Below are 15,828 nucleotides of genomic sequence, written 5' to 3'. Positions count from 1 at the left end.
GAGGACAAAAAGACAAAGTTAAGTAAAGTGAAGCATTAGTTGTACAGAGCTCAAAAGTTAATGGCCTCTTATAAGGACTCTATATTTGGAGGTTATCTCTTATTATTCTAAAAGGGAACAGACATTATGCTGCATGTGGATAATACATACAGAGCTGTAATTTTTGGAGACTATTTCCTCCCAAATGCCAAGATTAGTAAATATTCTCATGCAACTCTTTTCCTCAACTGCGCAGACATTCCTAAAATACTGAGATGTATGTCATTGTACAAAGCTTATGTCTTTATCAGACGGGTTAGTGGGCAAGATCGCAATAACTCCTCAGAGGATATAAATGTTCAATGTATTTATATCTTCATTTTTTCAACCCTTGTACACACTATTGAGGAGCGACTTTGATCAAGATAAATTTAATATGTGTGTCACTTTATTTTTGAACCTCTGTCTATATTTCACCCAGCTGAATCTAGCGCACAGTCTCATGGAGGTTGCACCAGATGCCTTGTCTCACTCTCGTCCCACATACAGTGTGAGAGAATTGCCGTCTCCAACACTCTTTGGACCGAGGGAGAAGCAGCAGGTTACAAAAAACCCAGACAAAAATACAAGAAAAACAGCTCCCAGAAGGAACGGACAAAGTATTGGTTGAGCAAGAGAGGCAAATAAAATGAATGCCATTTCAAAGAGGAAATAATAGAGGTCATGGTATTTTGATGTTCCAATGCTTGCCATGAAAATAACTTAGTTGATGATAGAATCAATCATATTTCCATGGCGCGGAATGTTAATGATATCATTTTGGGTTTCTCTTTGTTTGAGGGAGCGGGGAGATTGTTGATATCCGTAATATTAATTCTGCTAACATCAAGCCTACCTGTCTACCTCTTCTGACGGAATGAAGCGGTTATCTCTAGTTGGGCCAGGTGATATCAGCTGACTGAAGCAATAATATTTGAAGTGTGGCACTTTTTTTTCTTCTTTTGCTAGTCTTCTCTTGTGTTTTTGTTTTGATGAGTGAACACAAGGTCAAAATGGAGTTTATCCTCTGATATCACCTGCCAGTCCAGACAAGAGAACAGCTCACTCAAGGTGACATTACTTTGTTGTCTGTACACAGCATGCCACCGCATTTTTCATTTCCTGTGAGCTAAATTTTACAACTTATCCTTTGACAGAAGGAGTAAACATCTCTAATGTGACCTAGTCTGTGATCTTCCCAGGTAAACACAAAAAAACCTGCCGCAGCCCCTGCGATCTCTGACAATCTTCAACAAAACAATGCACAAAGCATTTTTTTTTGCTTTTACATATTTTGAATATTCCGCAGGAGTCGACGGCTTTTCAAAACCGCCTTGAAATATTTTTGATGTTGACAATAACTTTATTTATGTATTCCGTGTTTGATTACTAGAAGGTGAGAAAGGGAACGAGCGGCGCTTACACAATTATATGGAAATAGTGCTAATAGATAGTAACAATGAGATTTAGTACAGCTCATGACATTTCTTTATTCTCTCAGCAGTGGCACTTTATCTCAGGCCAGGAAAGTTATTTAGTATGCAATGGATCAATCACCAGCCTGCAAAGTTATTTAAATTAACTTCTTTGGTAGATATCTATCCAGCAAAGTGGCAAACATAGACAGGAGACTATCAGAAAATTAAAAAGGACATAACATTTTTCTTTGTGGAACTGAAACGGAACATAACGAGCAAAGCACTCGCTATGCAAACATTTCAAGATGTTCCCTAACAGATTGCACTTTTTTGTCTTTGGATGTTATAAAGAATGAGAAGCGTGCTTTTCCCTCACTGGGCTTATCGTTCTTATTCTGTGACGCTTTCTCATCGACAACATGACCAGCAGTCTGATAATTGTGTCCTGTAGCACTGAAACACTGTCCAACTTATCAATGCTTAATAAGAACAGCGCATGCACTGAGCCTGGCTCGCTCTATAATTGGAAGAGTCCAAAGAGAATGTTTGATTCTACCTAAATAAAAATAAGCAAATGGCGAAGCACAATGCACTGCATGTCTAATCGCTGATGAGGCATCAACTTAAAATGCCAGGGACTGGTTGAAAATGCATTTTACTGCAGAGTTCCAGTGATCAAATTGATGTCGGAGATTATGCCATTTTCAAGGAAGGTATAATTTGTGCACCAGTGTTACCACAGCAACACCACATTATTAGGTTCGACAATTTTCAGTCATGTTAATGTTTGGAAGGAAGGAACACAGCATGCCACCTAGTGGGATGTGAATAACCCACATATCTCACCACCAATTAGTATTAGGCTGCTCTGCAAAGTGACAGGAAACTAATTCATAAATACTGTAGCAACAAGAAAGAGGAGGGAAGCCACCCACAGAAAAAAACAAAAAAAAAAAAAACTGTCACTCTCATACAGATATGCCTAGGCCTATATCAACACAGCCTTTCCAATTACTTCAAGGTTAACTGTGAACCACTAATAACTTCAGGGAACTGGAGAAACAAAACACTGTTAGCTAATTACATAAGCAAGCCATTTAGACTGATTGATGCAACATATTATCCTGTGCTCCCTTTTGCTCCCTTCGCCGTCTCTCTTTATTTCTCCCTCTCTCTCTCTCTCTCTCTCCCTCTCTAATTTTCTCTTCCACAAGCTATAGGAGAGATCAACATAAAGGCTTTGTTTCCTCTGGCAGCTGTCTCCGTGAAGGCCCCACACCGGCCAGTGAGACATTCTCCCTGCTTAGCAGTAAACCACAGTCAACTGGTGAACGACTGGCACAGATTTATCATCATCAAATGTGGTGTGAAGCTCTTCTTGTTAGCTGACACACACTGCTGATAGAGAACTGCAGGCCCTGCCATTACTATTTAAGACAGAGGTCAACTAGTCTGTCACTAGGTGGGAGCCCAGCAGTAACTCTGTGTGCATATTACCTCAGTGATGGGATAAATTAATATGCCGCCATTTGACAAGACGTTATGTGTCTGGGTTCATATATAACAAAGACACCTCCCCTGACAGTGATGTAATGTTCACAATGTGGTGTTTAGTCTTGCATAGAGGAGTATTTGTTATTTATGTAGTAATAACAGATCATCCTGCGTACAAGCCCGGTTGAGATTTAAGCTTTTGTCGTGCAATATTGTAAACATGCTCAATAGGAATATGAATTGCAATCCCCAGCGTCTCGTGCAACGCGAATACGATACACTTACTGCGAAAAAAGAGAAAATTAATTTGTTTCCATTATGCGTGATGGCTCGGCTGTTGGTTATGTTTGAAAAAATAAAGTTGGGGATTTAAAAAAAAAAAAAGAATAAAAAAAAAAAAAAAAGAAAAGGGACCTGCAGTTCTCGACAGGCGTGAAAAATACAAAAGTTTGTTTGCTCTTTGTTAGTCCACCCAGCTTAAACCACCCAAAGCCAACCTGTAAATAGATTGAATACTAGCAAGGATTTTATGGAATTTTTAATGCAAAGCAGGACAACCGCCTTGTCACAAAAAAAAAACAAAACAAAAACCAATCAATAAATAAACACTTAAAACCAATACATCACACAGAAGCATGTAACAACACATATTTCAGTATCACTCAATTCAAGACTGACCCTCTATAATAATGTAGGTAGAACTCATTTGCACTTGTCTGCTTTTTCCTAGAAGGATTTCCTAGTTCAATGAACCATATTGAGATCCTAAATGAAATGCTATTTAGTTTCATAGATCACACCGTTCAAATCGTATTTTGGCCACTGCCTATAAAAATGCTGTTTCAGGTGTGAATGATCTTAGACAGGTTGCACAGCATGATGTTTCCCCCTAGTGGCACAAGAACTAAAATAGTCCAGGCTGATTGGGAGGTTAAGGTGTAGAAGAAGGCTGACAGTTTAATGGTCTTCAGCATCACTTGATGCTTTAAGGTGGTAAATTTCAGTTGTATGAAAGTATTTTATCTCCAGTTTGCAGAATAGTTTACCTCAAAAATATATGTGCGGAAAAAAAATAACTGAATAAGTGGAAATTGATTTCGGAGAGGCAAAGCTAGCAACAACTCACACATTCCTTCATTATCACCTGAAATATCAAGAATAGATGAATGGCTGCCCCCTGTGTATGTCCAAGGCTTTCTTCTTTTAAATTGACATCAAAGATACATCCATCTCATAAAACTGTCTTCATGTATTTTTCTCTTTGTCATTATCTGGATCTGAAGGTAGGCATGGAATAAAAGAAATGCAGGATGTTGTTTAATTTATAAAACAACAGCAAAACTATGGGTATGAAATTGTAACAAAAATGACTTGTTTACATATTTTACCCATGTCTATCAGTATTAATTACATTGACAGGATGTACAAATGACAAATGATAACAATACACTGAATTGAGCCTGGTGGTTGTGGGGAGGAGAGGGGTTGTTCTGAGGATTCTCACGTCAAATACAGCAGGCAGCTTTGAGTCTGGAGCGGAAGCCAGGACCCAGACTCCCACTTCAGCAGCTGTGAACTATTGAATATGGGATAATTTGGCATGAAGAGGCGGCAATGTTCTCCACTGAAATTAGAGTATGAGTTTGTTTCTTTAAGGAGCTAGTAAAAGCATGCTATTGATAATCATAAAAAAGAAAAGATGAAGTTAGGGCCCCAGTGTGCAGAATTTAGGCTGGATAATTGGCATAAAGATACAATATTCATAACTGTCTTTTATGAGTGTATAATGGATTAAGACCAAAAATCTTTGGGGGGCTGTTTGTTGGTTTATTTTTGAGGAATAGCACATGTATTCCATGAAAGAAAGATGGTCCAGCAATGTGTTGAGTCTATCTTAGTCAATCGTCCTCGGGATTTTGGCATCAGTCATTATGTTTGGCTTGTTTTCTTATTTAATTTTCATATTAGTCACATATTCAACAGATGTAGTTTGTAGATGTAACTTGTAGAGGACTATTGTTTCCGTTGTTGTTACCGTTTTCTAAAATAAATTTGTTGAAAAAAAAAGTTCATATTGATAAAAAGTAGAAACTTCTTCTGGCCAATGCGTTTTGGGTGTGAGATTGTTGATAATTAACTGGACTGCAGGCCACCGTAGGTTTTCATTCACACATGACACTTTTGAAAATGTGTTAATTGTCTGAGAGTTTGGTTAAAAAAAAGATCATTCCATAGGCATGAAGCTAAACTCACAGGGCTGTTTCACAAAGCCTGGTACCGAAAAATACTCTGCTGCTATTATACCTCGCCATCTGTATCAAAATGCTTGCAGAATGAAAGTCCTGTGGTTGTGCCAGAGGGTGTTCAGAGCAGAATCAACATCTGTGTTGGAACCCTGGAGTAGCTCCCTCTGACAGGTCACAATTTTGGATAAGGATCACTAAAATGGTGTTTAAAACTGAAATGCTTGCATTCCACGGACTTTCCACATTCCACTCGTGCTTAGTATTTTAACAAACTGAGTTGTCATACTGAGTATAGGATAGTGAATATTGAAATAAGAGTGGCTGATATCAATCCTTAATGACACTTTATCTACCAAAGCTCAAAACTTTTTAGATGAGCTTAGTCTTTGTTTATATTGTAGGCCATTAGAAATGAGTGGATAAATAGTCAACTCCTTTTGACAGGACAAAAACAAAACAAAACATCAAACTCGAAAATAATGACAGTATAAGAGTGTCACGGAGACTTAGAATAGTTCCATCATCAACGTCTATTGACGTTCCACAAGAAACAGACCCCGGGAACGCAAAAGCTCCCAGGAGCAGACGCGACACAGGAAACAAAAGGATCCAGTCATTAATGAGACCAGACAAGTTATGAATGGTCAAAGGGGCTCTCTTATATGGATCTAAACAGGTGAGCTCAGTTAGCTACATACTGGACATGTATGGGCAGCTGAACGTTGATTCCTCATTAACTTGAGACCAGAGGCTGATGAGTGGGTGTGACCGGCCCACCGAAGCCTGGTGATGGTGTAACAAGGAGATAGTCACTCTACCTGATGTATAAGTTATCATTTTATTTCATTTACACTTCGACCTGAAGGCCATTTTTCTTGGTATAGTGTCAAGTTTTGCTTTTTCCCTCAGCAAGCTATATATGTGCTTTTGTTTACAAATGCGCCTGCTCCTAAAACTTGCACCTAAAGTGTTGTTGAGAAAATTGACCAAATAATTTCAATGCAAAAATGACAATTTCAACTCTATAGATTGAAAAAACTGTGTAGTTTGGAATTTTTCTTGATTGTCTCTACAGATTGCCTGGCAACCACTGGATGATAATCTGAAACCGGGCTAGTTGCTTGCCAGTCATTGTTAATTGTTGGCACTATGTTGATCTTGAAAAGACTGTCATGAGAGGGGAATCATTTTCATCTAAGTATTTCCAAAATATTTAATTACCGTTTTCAAGTCACTTATAATTGCTGCACCGGTGCATTAACCGTGTGATTAAAGGTCTCTATTGGTTAGCAATCAAAGACAACTCAGAATGTAATATCCCGAGCAGGCAATGCACTCATTTATAGGTTCAGTTAACTGACAGAGGATAGGCTGCCCCAATGACACTGGTTTCAACTGTAATTCCAAAGTAAGGAAGTGTGAATTTTTTTTAGTTTTGCTTTCACAATACATTGTAATTTTTTTTTGGTTGTTGTTTCTTTTAACTTTTCTTAAGTACCAGAAATAAAGGAAGACCTTAATAAGCTTATGTGATGAAACCAAACAAACCATACAGTGTTATTTTCTTCATAACAGTTCAGTGCATCTAAAAGTCAGGATATGCATATTTGACAGTTCAAAGATGAGTGTGAGTGCAAAAATGTTACACAAGTACAGAGCCATAAAGATGAAGATAAACCCAGAACCAACAGGTTTGAAATGACGTCTGCACATCAGACTCATCTGTCAGGGCACTCATGACAACCTGAAAACAGGATTTTAAGCACTCATTTTGTATTACCTAGGGACATTTCAAATGCTATGCAGTGAGTGCTGATGTAGGACATTAATGTGAAGTCCATTTCGATATGAGTGGACACAGTGACTGCAAGCAATGTCTATGCAAACACACATTTTACACAAAACTTTAGATGAATATGGCTTGTGGCACAATTTGTCAGGTCAATGCACAACTATTTGACCTACAAGGAGCATATAAAGCACTGATGAAGGCAACCATATTGTATTGATTGATAAATGCATTTTCTCTCAGTGTAAAATTGGCTTGCTGTCAGACCAGTGCACATCACTGGGGGCACAAATATGACCTTCTTCCTTATTACTTGCCTTTTGTACTCCATGGCTCTGAATTCCTAGTGTACTTTATGCCCAAAATAGAGTCAATAAGTTTGCAGACAAGTAATAACAATCATTTTCAAAATAAATAAACGGATAAACGTCGCCACATGAAATGAAATGTGCTATGCACTGCAGTTGTTGAACAATTTTGTTCATGAAGCATAGCGTGGCAATGTGTGGGAGTTAGGTTTAGTGCTTTATAGTTATGCAGAAAGACATCTAATCCACTCTATCCCAGCTTTTATCACTGCCATCAAACACCACCGAAGCAGGTGTTCACGCTCTGCCAATGAGCACTAATCTTCTCCCGTTCCTGCAGATCAACACATATCAGGAAAAATAAAAAAATAAAGTAACAAGCAAACAAACAAACAAACAAACGGGATCTGCCGTCAGTTCACCCTGCTTGGCAGCAGTTGTGGAAACTATTATCTCCTTCAGAATGGACCTTTGATAGCTATTGTATAATTTGTAACCGTTTTTGTCTGTCTAATGCTTTGATTATCCTCTCTGGACCATTGCAAGAGACCTTATTGCTAACAAGGACAAAACACAGACCTTCACATGTGCAGATGAAGCTGGTAAGAATATACTTTGTCTTTTGAAAATACACCCTTTTTAATGAGACTATACGTAACTGAACTTCAGATCTTGTTTCACAATGCTGATGAAAAGCAAAATTAATGCCGAGCTGTACATTTGAAGCTGTTGATGAACCATGCACTTCCCTCTGGACTTGATCCCTGATTGAAGGATGTATTTAATTGATTTTTATCTTGCATAATTTAGTTGCACACTTTCTAACTTCAACTGTGTGTCCTGGATTTTTTTTCGCACTCTCCCTTTGCCCCTCTGCTACACAGAAATGTTCATAAAAATCACATCTTCTGAAACTGAAAATAAACCATATTTACCCTTGTGTTAGTTTAACAACTTATATTGGGTATTAAGGCTGATCTTCAAGAGTAATCCTCTGTTATAATGCTTTGCACTTCCTCAGGATTGGATTTTAACTTAATAAGTACGTGCCTTATCAAATGCATATTTGGATGAAGTGTATTACCTGAAAATATCACTTCATTTTTTGTCGCTCTTTTCTAACTTTTTTTAAAAAAAGAGCAATTACTAAATGTGCACTTGTTGCACATTTCACCCCTCATAAAATGCAATGGCAGCCAGGGATTTGCCTAAACAGCCCAATCTGTGTTCTACGGTCTTGCGTATATTGATATAAATGATGTAGAAGAGCAGAAGCGGTTGTGACAGCTCACAGCAGAATTTTGCTCCGAATAATGGCTCCCACAATATTTTCCACTTGAGTACAAGCACCCCTCTCTCATTTGCATGTACGAAACGCAACAACATAACCTGGGAGTCTTCAAAGCCAGTCTCCTGGGTAATAGAGCAGCTTGAGATTTTACATCTGATCATCACTGACTGGAGTCTTGATCATGTAGATTCAAACGTGGAGAAGAGTTCTGCATATTTGCAATCTCAGACCATGATTTTAACCACCGAAGGTATTCTATTTGATCCTAAAAAACACTATTTCACAACTAAAATTCATGCATTGTCATATTGTAAAATGTGGATAATATCAACTGATGATCCGCATTGTTTCAATCAAATATTTATTGGAAAAAGAAACATATATACAATGCACTTAATATGTAAAGACAGGAAATAAATTACAATAATAACTAGAAAACAGATGTAATGAATGTTCCATTCTCCTAAAAAGAATATGTACACCTTTTTATTGAACAGTTATTTACATTAGTCGTTTGTGTTTCCATAATGTAACAAGATGTTCAAAAGATTGTCGCAACCTCTTGTTCAGTAGCTACTGTTACAATATTCAGAGTTTGCTTAAGACTTTCAGCCTCTCCGAAACCAGATTCAAGCTGTTGCTGAGAAAAGTAAGAAGGGAGGGTCCCGCTCCTGGAGAAGGTCTGAGTGCTGCCCCTTGATATTGGTCGATTGGTGCCATAACCTAAATCCTTCCAAGAGTGGGGATAGCCAGGAGGATTATTGAAAACGGGAGCTGGGGAGAAGCCCATTGTGTATGTGGCGTCTCTGGGGGCTCTGAAGCACTGTGCTGGTATTGCACAGTAAGTTCCTTGACAATCCACAGACAAGCTATTTGAAGTGCTGGATGAACCTGGCAAGATATATAATTATAAGGATGAGAAATTGCCTTTGCAAAATTACATTACCACCACTAGTCACTCTGATGATTATCTATGTTTTATGCAGCCGTGCCTAATTTCAAATCTCAAAGAGGAAAACTCACTTTTTAGTCTTGGCTGGAAGGTGCTGAAGTTCTTTTTACCTCCGTCACCGCTAATATCGGAGTCACTGTCATTGAAGTCGCTGTCCCCTTTGCCACTGTCCTTCACGCTCAGCTGGTCAGTGTTGCCAATGCCGCTGCCGATACAATCATCGAATACAGTATGAGACACCACTGCGACACATTAGCTTGATTATCGATGCCTTTTTTTTTTTCCACATAGCCCTGGCCCGACCGGCTGGGCTCATCCGACCGAGGCCACAACCGAGCGTGTACACGTCGCATACTAACTGAACATAATTCAAGCAGATCCGAGTGAAAAATAAAGCGTATCCTATTTAAGGAAAGAAACTACATTTGCTTGTCTTACCTCACTTGTAAGCAGTATTTGTCACCTTGCCACACAGATGTTGGTTGGAAATGCTTCGAGGGCAGGAACATCTTAGGGAACAAACGAAATGACAGCAGAGAGCTTAGATTCCAATTCTGGCACAGAGATCAAGGCAGCAGCTTGTGGGAACATCATATAAATATGAAAATAAAGCTGGTAGGCCAGGGAGTGGGAAGGGGCTCACCTTTGTCTCGGAGTCTCCGGTCCTCTCCTCATACAAGGAGTCATCCAAAGAAGACGAGGTTCTCTCGTGGAAGAACGCCCGCGGACCGTTGTATATGTTCGGTTCGGCCGACCCAATCATGGGCAGGGGCCTGCCGTCGAACAGGCTGTGACGCACTTCTCTCTTGTTGCCGTGGTTTCTGCCCCGACAGCTGAGTTTGCAGGTGACCACGACGGCTACAATTGCAATCAGTAACAATGCACACCCCCCGCCGAGCATAATGATGACAATAAGCGAGCCGTCTACGAAGGGGCCTTCGTCGCCACTTGACCGCAGCACAATAACAGCTTGATCTTCGGCGGCCTCCGTGTCGGTGATGACAAACCTAACCGTGGCGCTGCTCGAGAGCGGGGACCTGCCGTTATCGCTCACGGCGATTTTAATTTCGAGCACGTCTCCGATCTCAGCTGCCAGCCATTGTTTCAAAGCAATCTCCCCGGTATTTTGGTTCATCGTGAAGAGCTTTTGGTCACCTTGCACGATGTGGTAGGAGAGCTCGCCGTTCACTCCCTCGTCCGCATCCTCGGCCGATACGCGAAGGGCAAGGTAGGATACGGGTGCATTAAAGGGCAGAGGGACGTCTGCGGAGTTGTTCTGGAGGACGGGGAAGGTGAAGTACGGATAGTTGTCGTTCTGATCCACAATTCTAACCCTGATCGTCGATGTGCTCGAGAGAGATGGGGAACCTCTGTCTTCCGCCTGGATGACAAACTCAATCTGCTGAAGGGTTTCGTAGTCAAAGGACCTTAAGGTGTACAGAGAACCCGACAGCGAATCTACGGAGAAATAAGTCGACACCGGGGATCCGGCCTCTTGAACCTCAGAGTCTAGAAGTTTGTAGGAAACTTTGGCGTTCTTTCCCGTGTCGGGATCACGGGCGACCACGGTGGTCACGTACGAGCCCGGGATGTTATTTTCGAGGACGGAAACTTCGTAAAGGGGTTTGCTGAAGAGAGGAGGGTTGTCATTCTCGTCAGTGACACGGATGCTGTAATGCCTGACGGTTTTGAACGGCGGGCTGCCAAGATCTTCTGCCACCACGGTGAGGTTGTACTCGGGCGTCTTCTCCCTGTCCAAGGCGGCGGTGGTGATGATCATGAAGGTGTCCCCGTACGCCTGCTGGAGGGTGAAATGCTCGTGCCCGAGCAGGCCGACGTGCACGTACCCGTTGGAACCAGAGTCTCTGTCCGAGGTGCTGATCAGAGCGACGAAGCTCTCGGCGGCCGCTGCTTCCGTGATGTAGGCGACGCCGTCGCTGCTCGACGTCATGGGCTTGACGGAGATCTCGGGCGCGTTGTCGTTCACGTCCACGACGTCTATCGCGACTTTGCAGCGGGACGCCAATGGATTCGGGCCCAGATCGGAGGCTTGGATATCGAGCTCGTAGGACCTCCTCTTCTCGAAGTCCACCGTCGCTCTCAGTGTCACGTCCCCCGTGTAGGGATCCACGTGGAAAATGCGCGCGTCCTCCGCGGAGAGCCCGTGGAAGGAGTAAATCAGGTCGCCGTTGAAGCCTTCGTCCGGGTCAAAAGCGTGCACCTTGAGGACACGGTGACCCACGGGGGCATCCTCGTTCAGCTCCACTTTCAGCGCCCCGTGCTCGAAAGTCGGGCTGTTGTCGTTGAAGTCCAGCACCCTGACGTGCACGGTCATGGATCCGGACCTTGCCGGGGTCCCCCCGTCGGTTGCCGTGACCTCGATGACATAGGAGTCCTCCAGCTCCCGGTCCAGCTCCTTCACCAGCACCACCTCGGCGAACTTCACGCCGTCCTCGCGATCGCGCACCTCCACGGCGAAGTGGCTGCATGGCGAAATGTTGTAGCTCTCAATGTAGTTCTCGCCCACGTCCTGGTCCAGGGCGATCTGCAGGGGGAACCTAGAACCCAGCGGGACGTTCTCCACCACCTCCAAGCTCGTCTCGTTGCGCACGAACAGAGGAGCGTGATCGTTGATGTCTCTGACCTCGATCTCCACATGGATGAGCTGGAACTTCTCCTTAGAGAAGGCCACTATGTCGAAAGTGATGAAGCACTGCGGGGATCTGGGGCAGAGCCGCTCCCGGTCGATTGTTTCCGCGACACTCAGAAGCCCGTCGATTTCACCCATACGAACCAAGGAGGAATTGTTCTCCTGCATGAAGCGGAACGACGTTTCGTGGTCTTCGCCCGGGTCGATCTTCAAATCTCGCGACAAGTTTCCAATCTCTGTCCCAGGCGCATCCTCCTCATAGGTGTAATACCTTGTGGTGGTGGACTGCGCATTGTGCGCAAATAAAGCGAGCAGAGCGCACAGGCCGACGCTTGACATTGCGCAAAATCCCATTCTGAGAGAGGGGATAGGAGTTCGGAAGTTTCTCAAAGTTGGGTCATGAACGGGCAACCCGGTTCAGGATCAGGGATGTGTGAGGACGAATCACAGAGAGTTGACTTTGCTGGGTGACTTTAAGTCCCACAATATGCAAATGAGCTGCTCACTCCAACCAATAGCCTGTCAGTGGTCCAGCAAAAGGGAAGCGTTTGGCTCCGCGGCAAAATGCAGTGAACTGTTTTTCTGGGGGTAGGAGCTGGTGGGGCAAATGGCCTGGCAAACGAAAAGGGCCTGGCCAACTTTACCGGACTGAAATCAATGCAACATCTGCACACAACTCCCATCCAATGCACCAACAGCTCTTAACAACCATCTCTATGATAATAATGGTAACACCGTGAAGTGCAAAGTGATCTGAGACAAGACGGGTTAATATTTTCCAGAAGGTTAAGACACAAAAAAAGCTGGAAAGAAAAAACAAAATATAACTTTTTTTTCACCTTTTTTTCCCCCAAGTATTAGATAAGTAAAAAGTTGAATCTGAGTAAGATATTCTAAATGAGATTCTGAACTCCAAACAACTGAGGGCACCACACAGAGAATGACACATGGTGATTCTAAAATCAATAACAGGGTTCAGTTGGAAGTTCAGAGGTGGTCGTTCACTTCTGGAAGACAGCGGAAAATATGGTTGAAAGAATTGTCACAAATGAATCATTCCAAGCAGCAGAAACCTTTTAAAATCTCTTAAACTCTTGAAATCACTTAGGGGTGAAAGGATTACATCAACATGATATCCCATCAGACGTTCTACTCTGCCTGCCAAAAGCTCAAACTACTTGGGCAGGTTCATCGCTTCTGTTATGACACAAGAAGAAACTTTTAAGGGCTCCAAATATTAGATATGCTAAGCCCAGTATGATGACCTGTATGGTTCAGTGTATTTGTGTTTTTTTTTTTTTTTTACAAAACTATGATATTATGAGGGGGTAGCAGTGGTGAAAGACATATATAACTCAGTCTAATATTAAGAATCGTCACTGACGAGTAAAAAAAAAAATCAATTATATGATATCCAAGTTTACACAGGTGTCTATATTGATAATACAGACACCCAAGAGTCTATATTATCACTTCAAACTGTTGAGGTGTTTAAGAACGTTTCAATATCTGAAATGACCTACAGTTTTCGGTTGAAAAATATTCTCATGCTTATCTAAAGCCAGTACTGCTCTCATCAGATAGTGCAACTCAAAGCAAGTAGATGTAGATACCCTCTCCTCCAAGAAAAAAAAACCCAAACATTTCATTTTCAACAGGAAAAAGAAACAACATTATCTGTCACCATTCCACCGCTGGAGCTCAGTGGGGGAATCTTTCGGGGGAAAAAAAACAAAGAAGGAATTCATGATTATGACTAAAAATAGAGATATCCAAATGACTCGACTTACTCATTCACTCATGCAGCCTCAGCCTCATTTCAACTTCAAATAAACAATTGGCAAACTTTTTTTTTTTTTTTTTCCAGAGACAAATACAGATTCATTTTGCTCCTCAGTCATTTACATATTGTGGGCAGAGTGAAGGAGATAAGTTCTCATCTGATTATTGTTTGAAGCATAACTTAATATTTTTAAACAATATACTGTGAAATTCAAACAGACATATTTCTAAGAGTTTTTATGTTAAATTGGCTTACTATTCATGTAATTTAATGTGAGAGGTCAATGTTGAACAGGTGGACCAATTGTGCTTGGTAGCCACAGAACAATTCATTATAGCTTACAAACTCATTGTGAATTACAGATAAGATCACAGCTATAGCCTTCAGATGCATGATATGCAACATATATGAATTCATGGATGAACGAATTTGAGAAAAACGGATATAATATTTTCCTCTCAAATGCAGCAGGGAATAAATATGATATGGCAGAAAATGGAAATACTGAAGTACGTCTCATGCATATCAAGTTATTTTCCACCAGAGGGTAAATGCAGAGGGAAAAAGCATATATATGTTAATCATAAAGTCTCAGTTAAACCCACTTCTTGACATTTATAAATAGTAATTCCAACATGTTTTTCCCCTCATTCATACAAATCCTTGCAAGTATTGTCTGCAAATAATGTAAGGGATGGACAGACGTCTCTGCCTCTGTTGCGCTGATAGACTATCTTATCTACTTGGATAGCGGGGGAAAGAATTTCAATGCAAAGCAGTTAAAAAGGCCTTCAAAGCCAGAGGACTGTGATTCGGTTAGTGTTGCTTTCCAGCTACAGGAAAAGATTACTTTTAATCTACTATAAAGAAAATTTGTCTCACAATTTCTCTTTCTTTACAGCAAGGTTTTCCTCGTTTGTTTTTTTTTTTGTTGTTTTTTCTTTTCATTTTAAGGGCTTCAGAGGTCACAATAAGATAAACAATTTCTTCTCCAACTCTCACACGCCGGTCAGCACAAAGAGGTTCTTAAGTGATACAACAAAAGAAGTCAAACAGAACTTTGGCAAGCATATGGGTGATTAGGCATTGCTGATTAAAAGGCATCTATGGCCCTTCAAAGGACTCTTGACACCTCAGTAATGTTTGGTTTAAATCCGTCTGAGCCCTCGTGTAGCCAGGAAGGTGTTAAAAAGCACACAATGGAAGCCTCAGAGACCAAAGATGGACCCGATCTTATGCCAGTGGGGGGGATGGGTGTTACAAAAACTACTTACACACCCGATGGGAGTGTTTATTTTCTTTGTAGAAAATGCTGTCCACTCTTTTTGCGAACAATCACAGGCACTTAATAAAATGCTGAAACACTTTGTTATGCCATTCATTGGTCTAACAAAGGAATAGTCTGGTTATTGAAAGCTCATTCGAGTCGGCGATTACAGCAGGGCTGGTTTGTTCTCACGTTTCAATGAACCAAAATCAAACAGTGATATCCCGCTCTGACAAAGCCCTTTTCCACACATAATTAAATTACCCGCGCAATGAGAAAATTTTATTGAAAAGTATTGTAATTGTAAAAGTAGTAAATATTACGGATTTTATACTCGAGCTTCTCCCATGATAGGTAATAATGATTATTTTGAATACCGATATCTTGTGTTAGAAGTTTCCCGCTGTGCAAACTTCAGTTGAACTACCACTAAATGACTGTCACTGTGTAGTCTCCTAATAAATGGAATGGCATTAAATCTTTGAAATTGCTTTTAATGTTCTTTTATGAAGGGTTTTCATTCATAAATGGACATTCAGAAGCATCACAGAGAAAGAAAGAGCCCAGGGAATGGGAAAATATAACCAAAAATAAAATTATATCAATATTTGC

General features: G+C 41.2%; 1 protein-coding gene across 1 annotated transcript; it reads right to left on the bottom strand.

Annotated features, from left to right (window-relative positions):
* Positions 1–8,982: 8,982 nt before the first annotated feature.
* Positions 8,983–13,922, bottom strand: pcdh8.1 (protocadherin 8, tandem duplication 1). Its single transcript, XM_086144649.1, has 4 exons — positions 10,160–13,922; positions 9,955–10,025; positions 9,588–9,721; positions 8,983–9,455 (listed from the first exon to the last, which is right to left on the bottom strand). The coding sequence occupies exons 1-4, from the start codon at positions 12,518–12,520 to the stop codon at positions 9,106–9,108; spliced, it is 2,916 nt and encodes a 971-aa protein (XP_086000775.1). The 5' UTR covers positions 12,521–13,922; the 3' UTR covers positions 8,983–9,105.
* Positions 13,923–15,828: the final 1,906 nt, after the last annotated feature.

This window comes from Fistularia commersonii, chromosome 4, assembly GCF_037954325.1.
Source record: "Fistularia commersonii isolate RoL2024-O1a breed Wild chromosome 4, RoL_Fcom_v1.0, whole genome shotgun sequence".
Lineage (NCBI taxonomy): Eukaryota > Metazoa > Chordata > Actinopteri > Syngnathiformes > Fistulariidae > Fistularia > Fistularia commersonii.
The sequence above is the reverse complement of the archived record's forward strand: the minus strand, read 5'-3'. Positions and strand labels throughout refer to the sequence as shown.

Coding starts and splice junctions, on each gene's coding strand:
- pcdh8.1 (XM_086144649.1), bottom strand. CDS start 12,520: ATGGGATTTTGCGCAATGTCAAGCGTCGGCCTGTGCGCTCTGCTCGCT. Junction 10,026..10,159: donor CCGGAGACTCCGAGACAAAG/GTGAGCCCCTTC, acceptor TTGTTCCCTAAG/ATGTTCCTGCCCTCGAAGCA. Junction 9,456..9,587: donor CTTCCAGCCAAGACTAAAAA/GTGAGTTTTCCT, acceptor ATATCTTGCCAG/GTTCATCCAGCACTTCAAAT.